We start from the raw sequence: 15325 nt of genomic DNA, 5'->3' as shown, positions 1-15325 counted from the left end.
CACCCTCTATGTTCTTAAATTTTGAAGGCCTGGAAAGCTGGAAGCACGTAGATGATAACATAGATCCTCTTTCAATGTAAATCTGTACATGCAGATGATTGCTGATATTTTATGAAATCTGTTATTACATAATGACACATTGGAGCTTATTGATTTTGTTTAAAGCACGTATATGTAGATTTGGGTGCGTGTTTGTAGAAAAGATTTTGCCGTCCATAGTCACGCTGTAAAACTAAACATGACTTGGTTAATCAGATTTTTATTTTTTATTTTTTAAAGTAAGAGAAGAATTTTAACCTGAAACGTTGCTCTGATTGTCCTGCATGTGTTCCTGTGCGCCAGATGATAATCCTGTGCGAGGCGCAGCAGTTTAAGGTGGCTGTAAACGGCGCTCATCAGCTGACCTACAAGCACCGCGTGCAGGACCTGAGCCGCGTGGACGAGCTGGAGCTCACCGGAGACCTGGAGCTGCTGGATGTTAAGATATGGTAACCGACCCTCCTTCTGAACTCTGCAGCTTCAAATAAAGATGTCTAGAATCAACTCGATCAAAAATCTGCTGACGTAGTGTGTGCACAGAACCAACTAGACTGGCTTTTAAAGCACATGAGGTCACGGCTTTGGCTGTATGATTTAATACCACTGCAGTTTAAAATGTAACCACTTTAGCATCTACTAAGCTTTTAAGAAATAACAGTCATGACTTAGGCATGAGTTACTGTTTTTCGGGATTGTGTATCAAAAAGTTTTGCAGTAAGGAACATTTGAACCAATTGTGCATAATTTTCACTGTACGTCAAAAAAACTAAATATCAGCCAGGACATGTTTAGTGTCTGACTTTGGCTTTTTTGGTATTGCACTGAAGCTACAAGGTCGATGTGTGATGCAAACTGCCTACTCAGTAGTTTAATATATATATATTTTTTTAATTGCTTATGTGGTTTTTGACACACTGTTATTGATAAAAATGGACAAAGCGGCCATTTTGAATTCCCCAACATGTACACTACCAGTCAAATGTTTAGACACACTCATTCGTTATTATTATTTTTTTCCACATTTTCACATGTTGTGATTAAAAAATCCAAAATAAATCAAAATAATTTAATATTTTATCATCTTCAAAGTAGACCCCCTTTTTGACTAGAATTTCCAGAAATGTATTCTTGGCATTTTCTCACCCGATTTCTTGAGGAATTCCCCGAGATGCTTTTTAAACACAATTAAAAGGAGTTCCCACCTACCCTGGACTCTTATTGGCTGCTTTTTGGAATATTTCGCTCAGAGTCGTTAAAAAAAAAAATTTGTTTGTAAACAAAATATTATTTTTCGAGAGTCGAGTGTCCACAAACTTTTGACCGGTAGTATAAATAGTTGTCACTTGTCAGACTCAGGAAAGCGCTTAATGTTAGAAGGCAGACTTGTACGTTTCGGATGATTATACAGTTACATTTACATTTGTATGTTTAATGAATGAATACAGTATGTATGTAGCACACAATAAGATGAGCGTGTGACAATTTAGACATGCAGTTTGCCCAGTGCTCAGCTTCCTTTATTCATGTGCCTCATAGCTCTAGGGAGGATTATGTACATTTAGTTTGTTCCTTGAATATGTGGGTCCATGGAGAGATGGGTAACTGAATTCAAGACCGAATTAACAGCCTGCCGCTCTGATTGAAAAAAAAAAAAAAAAAAAGCGAAAGAAAGAAAGAAAAAGGACGCCTTTTTGTTTTTGATCTCATTTTGCTAGAAGAGGAAGACATGTAATACACAAGGTGATCACGTGACCTTGATATATCGACTGATGTATGAAATGCAAGTTTGAATATATTGTTTAAAACATTCCTTGAGGACATGATATGGAATACCATGTCGGAAAATCTAGACCAGAGTAAAAATAAAAAAAAACCTATTATAAGCAATCTAATAAAGGTAAACATATCAAAGAAGCATTAAAGAATCACGCCGATGCTGCTTCAGGCCCTGTGGGCCAGCCATGTAGTTTACACACATTATGGGTATGAGTCAGTTTTACTCCGAATGGATCGTTTTACGAGCAGGTTTCGTGTTTTCAAGAAGAATCTTCAGGCAAGGCGGATTTAATATTATCCTACTTATTGCACTATTGAAGAAACAAGTTTGCAGTTAGGAGTAAGTGAAGAAAATGTTTGAAAGAAAGGAAAACCTCACATACTTGAGGTTGAATGCTTAATTAACCGATTAGCAGACGTCTAGTTTAATGTCCACCCAGATGTTCAGACAGATGCATTTGCTGTAAGTGTGTCAGGAAGCCCTCGAGATCCAAGGGCAAATTTCAGTTCATCAGCAGCCTGTAGTGTACGCAGATTTCCATTAAAACAGTTCATTAAATCTGACACCAGAACGTGCCGAAACATGCTGAAACGTGCTGGTTTGCTAACGGCACAATTTAAGACAAAGTGTCCTTGAAGTACCAGTGGAAAAGAAATGATTCCTAATGATTTAGGCTTTACATATGGAAACATTGTACAGTCTAATTTCAGGTTAATAATTAGCAATGCATGTTAAGAGATTTAATGATATAGTTGATGAATTGTTGCCCCCCCCCCCCCATTTATAATCTGTAACGTGCTGACCAATGTATCTATACAAGTTACACACACGTGTAGTATTTCTGTCCTTCTTTCTATAAAACATTAATGAAAATTTATGAATAAAGTGAATGTCAGGAAACAGTTTTCTCCTTGCTCCTAGTGGGATAAGTGGATGATTGCATCATGGTGTTTTGTTTGTTTGTTTGTTTGTTTTTGTTTTTTAATAAACCAGCAGTCAGTTATTTAAGACCCAGTGTGTGAGATAATGTTAATGTTCATGTGTACAAAAACAGGTTAATTAAGTATAACCATCCTTGCTGAAGCTGTTAAATCCAGTAACAGCTCATCTGTCTTCTCCAAACAATTTAGTGATTGTTGTGGCCAAAAATGCTCGACCCCCCCCCCCCCCCCCCCCGCCACCTCAATAGGGATAAATTCACACACTTAAAATCTGTATCCTGTGTTTATATGTTTCTGCTTTGAAACAATGACCATTGTTAAAAGTGCTATACAAATAAAATTGAAATGAACTGAATTAAAATCTAAAGTGAAAACACAGATAGATGGACCCTGACTAATGTTCACTGGTAATGTCTTCCAAATTCTGGTGCATAAAAACAAAAAGCTGTTTCGCCAAACTTTTTTTTTTTTTTTTTTTTTTTTTTTTTTTTTTCCATTTTCATATGTGAAATATAAAGAAGGATCGGACAAGATGATATTAAGACACAATTTGGAGCATCATTTATCAGTTTTATCAAAATATTAGTCAGTTCTAAAGGAAACAGGCCATGGAATGATGCGGAAACTGCTGTTAAACGATGTTGTGTTGGTATTCTCGCTGTTGCGTTAGAAGAAATGCAGTGGGGGGGCGGGGCAGGGAGATTTATACAGGGAAATGTTTCAAGCGTGTGAAGGAGAGTTGATGTCATTTTTTCAGATCTCATGAACATTGTTAAGTGCTGTAGCGGAACAAATTCGTCTTTTACTAGGAACAAACGTGAGTTTCGTCTGTGTGTGCTTCGAAACTGATATATGATCATAATACATGAGAATGCAGTGTTTGGCATGTATACTGGAAAATATTTCGTTTTCTATTTTTAAAGGCGAGAAAATGAAATTAAATGAAATTGTGTAAACAGGGTCCCCCCCTTGGAGAATCAATTCTAGCCGTTTGCATACAAAACTGTAGATTCCATACAAATTTGCAAATTTATTGACAAGATTATCACCTCTACAATGGGAAATCATTGGACTTGTATTTGGCACATAAATCACATCACCATAATGTGTGATTCAGACATATCAAAAAGATCTGATGCAATATCGTGATGTTAATAAGCCCACTGTCATATTGCCATATTGCCGGAATGATATTGTCAACAGAAGCCCAGAGAGATGTAGAAAGGCAGTGAGATTGCATTTACACCAACTGTCTTTAGTGTTCAGCTCTAGAAAACATCCACCGTCTGAATCATGGACAGCGTGTGAAGGAGAGTGATGTACTTCTTCCAGAGCTCATGAACGTTTCTAAGTGCTATAGTAGAACATCTTGGTTTCTCGATGAACTCGATGAACTTACTAGGAACAAAGGTCAGATTTGTCCACATGTACATCAAAAAATGATATCTTAACATGTGAAAATATCCTGAATAAAGGTTTGTTTATCTAAGTAAGGAATAAACACTTTGGGGGCATGCTGTTATAGGAAAATAATCAATGACGCAGTTAATGTTACCACCCAAAAGGTGATTATTTTCCAATAATAGCACATCAGTGCATAGTGTTTCATTCCTCTTATACCACAACAATTTGATAATGACTGTGATTTTCAACAACGTATCATACTATTTATCCATTTACAGTTACTTTTACCATTGTGGAATGATTTTATGATGCAAATTAGTTCGGGTTTTTCACTTGCGTTATAGCAGCTATGTCAGTCGTTTCCTAACCTGCCTCTCTTTAGCGCTCTCTTGAAGTTAATGAGACGAAAAATACAGCTTGCAACGTTACCGAAAAACTTAAAAGCACAAACTCCTCCGTCCTGACGGATCTCCTGTGGTGTTAGAAAGTGCTGACGCTGGAGTCTCCTTCCTTAAATCTTCAATAAACGTCTCCTCACCGAAAAACCTCACATCATCAACGCCTTTCATCTGTTTATTATTAGTCTATACAGTGCTTTTGAATTAGCCATTACTATAGAAACGATAGCGTATTATAACGAGCACATTAATATAAACCTGTGATTTGCCTTGCAGCCGGGACTACTTTCACCAAACAAATCAACACCTTCTGACCAAACTGAGTCAAGAATTCAACGGCGCTGTGGTATAATGTTTATCACGACTATTATTATAAAACAACTATATGATTATGATGCATAGTTCTAGTCGGGTTTTTTTTTTGCTCGTCTTGTTCTATTAGCAGGTCATTCTTGCTTCGTTCTACAAATAAATCAATCAAGCAAAAGAATATCATTTCAAGCTTGTAATGAGTAAAATGATATTTAATATTTAATATAGGCTTAGTAATCTTACGTTTGTTTTGTTGCGGTGTCGTAACGAGAAGTGTTCGATATATTCGCTTTATCCAAGACACTTTCACTTGCCAAGATATCTTTTGTTTTCAGTGTGTTGATAAAGTGTGATCCTTTAATACAGAGTTCATTTTGAGGCATAGTGCGAGAGCGCTAACAGATCAGCTCTCCTGCGTAAGCACACTGGAAGAGCTGGAAGACTGCTCTTGGGACTTTTATTTATTTATTTATTTATTTATTTATTTATTTATTTATTTATTTATTTGAGGCTGTTCTATCTTGCAGTGTCTGAAAAAGTAAAATGTCACCGGAGGTGTTTCATCGTCCTATTAAATTATGGCTTTTGGCTCTGCGCTTTCTGGGATTGTCACACGGAGCTGAGCTTCACCAGGCCGCGTACCGAATCCTCGTGCAGCGAGTCCTGGCTGGCCGGGTCATACAGCTGCACTAGGTGGGCGGCGCAGGGCAGCGCCATGGCCGGGGAGGGCATCTCCTCTGGGCTGGCGAAGGCCTCGTGGCTGAGTTGGTGGTGGTGGCAGAGGCTTTCAGGGTCATGTAAAGCCAAAAGCTCACCCCCGCAGCCCAGACTGGTGGTGGAGGAGGGCAGCGAGGGGTGAAGCGAGCACGGCATAACCACTGACGGTTTGACCTGCAGGACAGCGCCTCCGCTCAGCAGCACCGGCTGGGCGTGAAGGAGAGGCGTGGTGGCGGCGTGCAAAACGAATTTGGTGCTCTGGATGCATTGATCTTGGTGACACTTGGAAAGAGGGAGGGAAAAAATTGAGAGAATGTGTTAAACGAGAAATCTATGTTTCTGAGCATGGGATTAAAAAACTAGTTTAACGCTGGATCGGTTATGGAACGCTCAAGGTTATGCAGATAATATTATTGCAGCTTAATGTCACTTGAATCAAGTATATGAAAATGAGGCCAAGATTTTGGGTGAGGGAGACTTTCACTGTTGGCATCATAGCCCCAGTTCAAAAAGTAAATAAGTGAATTGAATTATTCCTTTAATAATTACTGACTTTTGTCTCATACACACATCTTACCATATGACTCTGGAGCTGAGTTGTAGGACATGCGTTGGTCCCATTTGACTGAGATGCTGCCTGAGGGGCATCTGTTTCTACAGGCCCCCTCCTGTCAATCAGACTGAAGTACAGAGAGAGATGGAAAGTGAGAGAGAGAGAGAGAGGGAGAGAGATGGATGGACAGACAGAGACTGGAGCAATTAGGTGCTTTGAGCAAAAAGAGTGTGTGAGTCACTGAGCGTGGGTGAACACAGAAGAATGAATGAGCTTGAGGGAATCAAGAGGGTCTCTGCCTCTGCCTTCCTGTGTGTTTGTATGAGTGTGTGTGTGTGTGTGTGTCGCAAGGCACTTCCTCCCACTCCGCATGCCCACACGCGAAACAGATGGCATCCACTTGTACCAGCCCTGATCCAGCTCCGTTTTGATGGGAAACTTGCTAATGGTGTGTAAAACTGTGCGTGCGTGAGTGTGCCTCATAAATCTGCTTTACATAAAGCAGAGATGCTGAGGCTCATTCCTAAAGATCCTGATGATTTTCCACTGCGCAGTTTTTAGTTTAAACACACCTGGCTCTGATCTTCAGCCGCTTCGGATTAAGACTGGAACTAAACTGCGTAGTGTTTATGCAGGAACGGAGCAGAGCTGCCGTGATTATAAACTATAATCAGCGAGGAAGAGAAGAGAAGCACCTGGCACGCCAAAGATACAATCTAACTATGGATAAGTTCCAGATGCTCGAAGTCACGTCTTGGGCTAGGCAATGTTAAATAGCGATTATGCCATAATAGACTTTTCTCAGATATCAGGATGACTAAAAAATCCTCCAAGATTTACAAAAGCTTCATTGTCTTTGTACTCACATGCCTATGTTAATAAACGTCAGTCGCCCGTAAGTTACCAAGCACGTTCACGGCACACCTGACGCAAAGAAGCAACGTTCAGACAGCTGACAACGACGATTAAACGGTGCTAAATCTCCCAGTAATGCAGCTCGACCACACTGCGACACTGGCTACCATCGACACACATCAAGCCTTCTGCTTTTTATAGGGTGCCATTACTTTTGTCCTAATTGAATAGCTCTTCTAGTTTGGGATTGTGGTCTTACAAGTCATCAATATACATATACATACGCAAAACTTTCATTAAATTTGCATGTGCAATAAGCCAGGTAGACAATTCGACTCCTTGTACACGAACTCTAATAAGATAAACATAACTAAGACGATTTTCATGAACACCTTTGAATGATTTACAAACACATGTAGTAAACGATACCCACTGTTATTCAAATTAACCAGCAGATGACCAAGTAGGTATTAAAGAGGCAGTCTGTAAAGATGGTTTCATATCTACATAATCATGCAGTTTTAAAGACACTTTAGTACAACTGGGATTTTGCATTGCCATGCAATGGATCAAACTCTTCAGGTTTCTTCTATTTCAGCTTACTCTTTATATAATTCTGGCCTGGAAATTAGCTCCGCCCCTAATCAGTTCTGCCCATTCTTCCCTAAATGGCATTTCATGATGCAAGGTTCAATACAAATTTTTCAAATGCCTCAGAAGTGCTTAACGCCTACATCACACACGTGGCCAAGTCTGCTACATAAAGCCCAGTTTGACTGTAACAAATCAAATGCTGAATATACTAATCACCTCAAAGTATTTTATTGCTTTTTCTTATACTTACAAACAGGTTTGTCTGTTTAAGTATATAAAATCTGTTTGTTATTTTGTTGACCCGATAATAAACTTTACTCGAGCTAATGCAGTAATGGAACAGCCCTTAAGGTGGCATGATTGACTACGTTTACATGCACATCGACTTCCGTTTAAGGTCTGTATATTCGGATCGCAGCCATATTCCGAATACGATGTTTATATGCGTACAGGCATCGGAATATTCCAGTATGCATGGTTGTTGTACGTCTGCCCATCTACACATGCTTTTTCTTTCCTGCTGTTATTTCCCAGGAGATTCAAGATGCTGCCATTGCTACCCACAATTCCTTGCACACACATATCTCCTTTCAGTGGATTTTCTGTATAAGGTGTTTACATGCAACAAATTTCCGATTAAAACAGGCATATTCCAGGAGTGGGAATCCGAATTTGGGGAATCAGAATATCGTCTTAATCTGAATCGGACACTGCGGCGTTTACCCGACTCGATACTGATTAGAATATTGGCAAATTTCAATTACTATCGGCTTATTGATGTGCATCTAAACGTAGTGATTTCCTAAAGTGGGATTTAGTGAGGGCTAATCAACAAGGACAGGTTAAAAACACCACTGAAATATGGAAATCATTAGAGGACGATGCAATCAAAAATGAAAAGAGGACATTTTGAGGTTTGTTTTTCAATACTGCTCCTGAGAATGCTGTTCTGGTGGTTCAGAGATGCAAGACACTGCAGTCTTTTAGTGTGAAATACTACAGTTCAATCTGTGATGCAACCACAAGCTGAAAGCATAGTGCAGGCCAGGGGTATTCAACTAAAATTGATAAAGGTCGGTTGCTTACAGAGCGCTGGATAAGCAGCTAACGTGACCGAACGGTATCAACGATGACCTTCTAATGCTTAAGCTTTAATTATTACTTTATGGGTATAAAGAAGACAATTTGAAGTACTGTTATTTTATTCCATAGTGACACTTCATATTACCAGTTTTGATTCATGGCACAGTGTTTGAACACATACGAGACAACTATTTTGAATTTGACGCTGGGAGAATACTTCACATACTACGCATACTGTACTACTCTGTCCATTCGTCTTTAAGCTTTCTGTTTTCATTGATAAAAATTTTAAATATGCCATGTCATCTGTTTGAAAATAAGACTAGAGAGGATAAGTGATATAAGAAGCTAGTCTCTGGTCTGATGAGCTGCCTTTCATCTAAATACAGGGTGTCCCAAAACTCTCCATACATAGGGGAAATTAACACTTTTTAGCAAAATGTCTTCCAAAATTCATACTTATTTTATTTTTTTAATTTTTTTTTTCAGATAGGCTTTAAGAATGCCTTTGACAAAAGAAGAACGTCTTGAAATCATTCTCATGGCTGGATCGGGAAGCTGTCGCAAGGTTGTGGTGGACATTAAAGGGGACCTATTATGCAAAATTCACTTTTACATGATGTTTGAATATAAACGTGTTACCTACAATGGTAAAAATCCACCTTTTTATATTCCCCATAATTCATAAACAGTGTCTCAAAATGAGTCGTTCGTGTTTTCTATCCAATGTGATGTCACATTAGAACAGGCCCCGCCCACGACTGGTGACAGACTCTGCCCTATTGGCATAGATCCTCCCCTGAGTGAGCTGCACACAGTCCGCCATGTTCTCCGTGCTGGAGCAGCTATAGTGATAAGAAGAATGTCTCAGCTTCGTAGGCCTTGTGAGTGTTCTGTTGGTTGTAAGAATGAACATAAGAGTCTTCATGTAATCCTGGCATCAGAGGCACTGAAGACGGAGTGGAGTAGTTTTATTTTTGAAGGAAATGTACCCCAAAAAATAGCTATGTTCGTATATGTTCGAATCATCGTACACCAGACTGCTTTATGAACGAGGGTCAATACAAAGCAGTATTTGCTGAAGTTGATTCTCAAAACATGGATCAGTACCAACTGTTCGTGATCCAGCTTCATATAAAGAACATGTAAGTATCGCACTTTATATTTTGTGAATGTTTGCAAATTCACCTTTCCGTATTAGCAAATAGCAAATTCCACGGCTAATCCGGCTAAAGTTACCGTTGTCTCTGACTGTGTTCACGGAGACCAGAGCTATGTCATCATTATCAATTTTAACCTGAAAACAGGTTACTGTCTGTATAATTCACACATATAGGGCCGAACACCGGTATTTACGGTGTCAGTCATACCGGTTCTCCTGATTTGTTGTTGTTGTAGTATCTGAAGCACGAACTGTAAAGGCAGAGCACTCTTCCGGAAAGGGGGCGGCTCAACTCAGCAGCTCATTTGCATTTAAAAAGAGACACATGAAAACAGAGTATTTTTGCTTCCACCCAAAAAGGGGCATTTACAGCATGGTATAATCGACCGAGAAGTGTATGTCCACGAACATCCAGTGATGAAGGTACAACCGACATGGTGCTGGCAAATGTAGTCCCCTATATATGGAGACTTTTGGGACATCCTGTAGTTTCCAATAGTTTCCAATGAGTTTAGATAAATGCATGTGATTGGATAATAGTGGATCTGCTACAGAAGCCAAACTGGTTTGTTTAAAAAAAAAAATCAAATAAAAAAAAGAATCAGCTTTTTTCATGTTTTTTTTTTTTTTTTCCACGTACTTGGTTTGGTCTGCTGGAATACTTCTCAGGACCATGGTCCACCAGTCCATGATGCACTGCAGAAGGTTAGTGTCCAAACCATGTATCAAGTAGGGTGAACAGTGCAAAAGGGCATGTGTTAGCTATTAAAAACTGGCTTATGTATTCAGCTCTTGGTTAAATGACTATATATTTTTTTGTATATCCTTAGACGTGCACTTGAATGGAAAAACTTCCGAAATTTGCATGTGAAGGCTGCATAGTAAGAGCTCTTTCTTAAACACTAGCAGGCTCAGGATTCTACAGCACAACCTGCTCTCTAAGAGAATCTCATAAAGAGTCTAGAGACACATCAGTCATCTTCATACACGAGCAAAACGCTGAACTCAACACGAAGCCTAATCAGATCCCTGAATCAGTGAGTGAATATAATTACCTCCTGAGCATGCAGATGAAGATCTCAGTTGAAAAAAAAGATTTTTGTTTCCCGTTTACAATAAGCCATAGCAGTGTGATTTATTGAAGAGAGAAAGAACAGCAGTAATAAAGAATGGCAATAGGATAAACGATGGGGGTCGAGTGACGCTGGCTCACCTGGGCGGTAACGGGCTACACAGAGCAGCGCAGCAGTTGGTGAGGATGTTGCCGTAGCTGTAGGGGTTGTAGTTGTCTTTGCTTCGTTTGGATGACCATGAACCTTTAATCTGAAACACACACATGCATCGAGATGTGAGATGGTGTACTAGAATCTGAGTATACAGCAAGTAGGTCAAGTAAAATCATTATACTGTTTATAGTGTTAAATCATTATACTGTTTCTGCTTTACCAGCAGGACAGGAAAAGGTGACGTAAATTAAATTTGAAGTGCAACGTTCAAATGAATCCAAATGATAAACAGAATTGACATATTTCATTTACTGTATCTATGTATTGTACACACTAATTCATTCGTTTACATCAATAGCATTTGGCAGACACCCTTCTCCAGAGCGACTTCCAGAAGTCTCTATCAGTAAATACATCCTGATACTGGTTCACTAGGTCACGGACTAAGTCTAAAAACTCTGTTGAGGAGGTGATGTAGTGAGAACGCACACGTTTATTTTTTAATAAATAAAATTGCTAATTTAAGTACTTTAAGTAATTCGTAATATAAAGAACAAATGAAACATTACAAAATGTCGGCGAGATTACCCTTACTCATTCAAATCATAATGAATTCTTTTCATAAACTACTAAAAGCCAAAAAGTGATCCTCTCAACAAATACATTTGAATAAATAATCTACCCTTTAATGTCATCCTGAATGTTTGAGCAGATACTGTGATGTGGTAAGAAGCATCATATTGCCTGGAAGGTTGCCATGGTTATTTCCATAATGTTCCACATGTTTCCATAATATAACAGTTCAAGCACTGGATATACTGTAGTTATGTAACTAAAAATAAGGTTTCTTTTAGTCACGGGGCTTTAAATCTCACATGTAATAACAGTCATACACAGACATTATTTTCTTGTTTCCTGTTTTATAACTCAAACCAGCAAAAGACACACACACACACACACACACACACACACACACACACACACACACACACACACACACACACACAGACACACAGAGGAAGGCCTCTGGGCCAAATAAAGCCTGCTTCCCAATCTATCATACCTCTCGAGCATTTCCTCTGATCAGTTCTTTGAGTTTAATATGGCTAGATACACAAGTACTGGGTTGTGTAACTGCCTGAAATATCTGCTGTATTTTGTGTCACATATACAGGAAATGTATAGTATATTATATTATATTATATATATGTAGTATTGGCCATGACTACATTCCTTAACGTGATAGTAATATGGAGTTTATTTCTTGTCAAAAGTAATCATACATAGTCCATAGTTAATTTCGTTAAACTGTGTTCTGATTTATTTGTTTGTTTGTTTTTTAATGTTTTTGTGTGTATGGTTCTCAGGAATTTTTCAAATCATGATAAATACATTCAGGTTGTAGTTTAATTTTCACTGTATGGAGTAAATGATTACTATTTTAACAGTCTGTAGCCACGACTCATTTAGTTTCAGCCCTGTCCCCTTCATCTCTCTGGAGCTATCCATCTGGCCCAGCCCCTCCTTTATCTCTCTGGAGCCAACCACCCAGCCCCATGCCTTCAACCCTCTCTAACTAACTATGCACCTAGCCCCACCCGCTTCAGCACTCTGGAGCTCTGCCTTCTCAGCCCTCTAAAGCATTGGTCACCAACCCTCTTCCTTGAGATCTTCCTTCCTGCAAGTTTCATCTCCAACCAAAATCTAACATCACCTGTTTTAGTTGATCAAGAACTTCTCAAGGCGATGATTAGATGGTCAGGTGGGCACCATTATGGTTGGAGCTAAGGTCTTCAGGAAGGTAGATCTCCAGGAACAGGGTTGGTGACCACTGATCTAAAGATACATACCATTCAGCCCTTTTAGTTCTCTGAAGCTTTATATTTCACCCCATTAACTTAGTGCTCTGAGGCTATACACTTGATCCTGAAGTGGTGAATTTGTAAATGCATAAATTGTTACTCATGATTGAAACGAGGAAGTAATATGTATGAAGTGTGAAGTAATATGAAGTAATATGAGAATTTGCAATCATCAGGTGCAGTTTTATGGATCATGATGTCATTGTTGCAACTCTGATTAGTCCTGGATTTCTAGTGATGGAAACCATGTTTGAGGTTAAATAGGCAATATGTGAAAGAACAGTCTCAAGAATTTTTAGAAGCATGGGTCATCTTTACCCCATTCTCAGAAGTGTGGGTCATCTTTACCCCATTCTCAGAAGTGTGGGTCATGTTTAGCCCATGGTTCAGATTCTGACTGGTAAAGATAAAATGGGTGAGTAGTGTGGGTTTACTGGGTGACCCTTCCTGAAGGTTTTGAGTTCAAATCCCAGGGCTACCCCAGAACCAGCATTGGGCCTTTGAACAAAGCCCTGCTCAGCTGTAAGCAGGTACGGTATCCCATCTCAATTGTAAGACACTTTGGATAAAAGCGTCTGCCAAGTGAATAAAATGTTCAACAAGAAAATACAAAGAGAAAGAAGGAGTGCGAGGAGCGTGAGTTATAGAGAAGGAGTAAGTGAGTGATGACTGTGATACTCACATCCTCGTTGGTAGTCAGGTTGGAGCTGATCAGGTAGGTGTGGAAACCCGACAAACCCACGATGGACCAGATGGAGAAAAAACACACGACCACCTCCAGCACAGTGTGCCAGTAAAGGAAAGGAGAACACAGCAAGGTTTCCATGGCAACACAGCCCTGTCTTTCTCTCTATCTCTCTCTCTCACACACACACACACATTCTCTCTTCCTGACACAATAGAATTAGAATTGATCAATCGTAATGCTAACAGCTGGATTAAGTCCAACAGCGGGAAATGTTCCTCTCACAGCAGAGTTAATGATCCAAGTGTGTCACAGCCACTGATACAGGATGTATCATATCAGATATAGATGCGCATACAAATAAATAAAGGGTTTTCAACCTAAAGGTTTTCTATCCCTGATTTTATTCCAGCTTAAAAGCAAGTACTTGTGTTTAAAGTCAGTGGTCTAGACGCTATTGAAAAATCCTGTCTCGGACACCTCTACTCGCAAAAATAAATAAATAAATAAATAAAATCTGGCAACCTCAGAATGTGTGATCTACATGTAGGTAATTTTAATAATCATAATGGGACACAGAAAACCAACCTCTGTAAGCCGACTCTGAACACGAGGAACTTTCCCTGTGATAAATGTCGATATATCTTTTGAACATAATTCTCTGAATATAAATATGGAGCACTTGATATTATGCTTCGGTGGATGTCTTATTCCAAGTTAACACTGATACTATTAAAAAAAAAAAAAAGTGTTGTTTGCTGTCTTCTCTTAGGGTGGAGAGATACTAGGATGCTAGCCTTTTCTTTGCCAGATAATAATCAGAAGCTATTGTAATATGATGTTGACACGAAGCTAGGCTAGGCTAGGACAGAAACAGAAACTTCAACATCTTTATTGATGATGGAACTCATGATGATAGCAGCAGAATGAATTCAGAAGTTTACAGAAACAATCTGTCCTCCAATTTACAGAGAAATGCATCCAATCTAATTGGGAGGAACTTCATCATGCAGCAAGACAACGATCCAAAACACACTGCCAACTCAACAAAGGGCTTCATCAGGGTGAAAAAGTGGAAGGTTTTAGACTGACCAAGTCGATCACCACACCTTAACCCAATTGAGCAGCATTTCACCTCCTGAAGAGGAAACTGAAGGGAGAAACCCACCAAAACAAACAACAACTGAAAGAAGCTGCAGTAAAGAAGCCTGAAAAAGCAACACAAAAGAAAAAACGCAACAGTTTGGTGACGTCAGTGCGTCACCAGCTTGATGCAGTTACTCCAAGCAAGGCATAATGCAACCAAATATCGAGTGTTATTTACTTTAAGACTATCTGTTCCATTACTTTTGCTCACCTAAAAATGGCTGGTGTCACAAAAGGTGCCATGTTTTAATTAGTTATTTAACACATTGAGATGTAAATATCAGGAAATTAAAGCTGAAATTCTGATCTATCATCTCGTATCGTCTCCATCTTTTGATCACAAACCCAACTGTATAGCAAGAACATAAGAACTGGCCTTGCTGTTCCAATACTTTCAGAGGGGACTGTATATAATCCATGAAATGAATGGTACTGTTCCCTCATTGCAAGATGTACCTCCTAAATCCCATTTTAACCCTTAAATGGCAGTGGTGGCTGTTTATGCTTTGTTTTTAACCCAGTTTATCTTTTTAGTGCATGAAAAGTTCAGTTGCCCCATTTTTACCTTTAA

The 15325-nt window shown here is 39.1% G+C and overlaps 2 protein-coding genes across 4 annotated transcripts in view; one reads left to right on the top strand and one right to left on the bottom strand.

Annotated features, from left to right (window-relative positions):
* lgals8a (galectin 8a) overlaps positions 1-15057 on the top strand; it is a 23206-nt gene extending 8149 nt beyond the window's left edge. Inside the window, exons 9-10 of one of the 3 annotated variants that reach the window (XM_053675668.1) lie at positions 343-488; positions 14580-15057. In XM_053675668.1, coding sequence (XP_053531643.1) covers positions 343-488; position 14580 — 147 coding nt within the window. In that variant the 3' untranslated portion in view covers positions 14581-15057. Of the gene's footprint in view, positions 1-342; positions 2827-9162; positions 9379-14579 lie in introns of those variants that run through there. The other 2 variants (XM_053675669.1, XM_017456321.3) reach the window with 2 other exon arrangements.
* The window catches only part of zdhhc14 (zinc finger DHHC-type palmitoyltransferase 14), a 34113-nt gene continuing 22562 nt past the window's right edge, over positions 3775-15325 (bottom strand). The window contains exons 6-9 of the mRNA XM_017456323.3: positions 13606-13708; positions 11049-11158; positions 6166-6268; positions 3775-5870 (exon numbers count right to left, since the gene is read on the bottom strand). Coding sequence (XP_017311812.1) covers positions 5481-5870; positions 6166-6268; positions 11049-11158; positions 13606-13708 — 706 coding nt within the window. The 3' untranslated portion in view covers positions 3775-5480. The remainder of the gene's footprint in view (positions 5871-6165; positions 6269-11048; positions 11159-13605; positions 13709-15325) is intronic.

Source organism: Ictalurus punctatus, chromosome 25 (genome assembly GCF_001660625.3).
Source record: "Ictalurus punctatus breed USDA103 chromosome 25, Coco_2.0, whole genome shotgun sequence".
In the NCBI taxonomy this organism is placed as follows: domain Eukaryota; kingdom Metazoa; phylum Chordata; class Actinopteri; order Siluriformes; family Ictaluridae; genus Ictalurus; species Ictalurus punctatus.
This window is presented reverse-complemented; position numbering and strand designations above follow the sequence as displayed.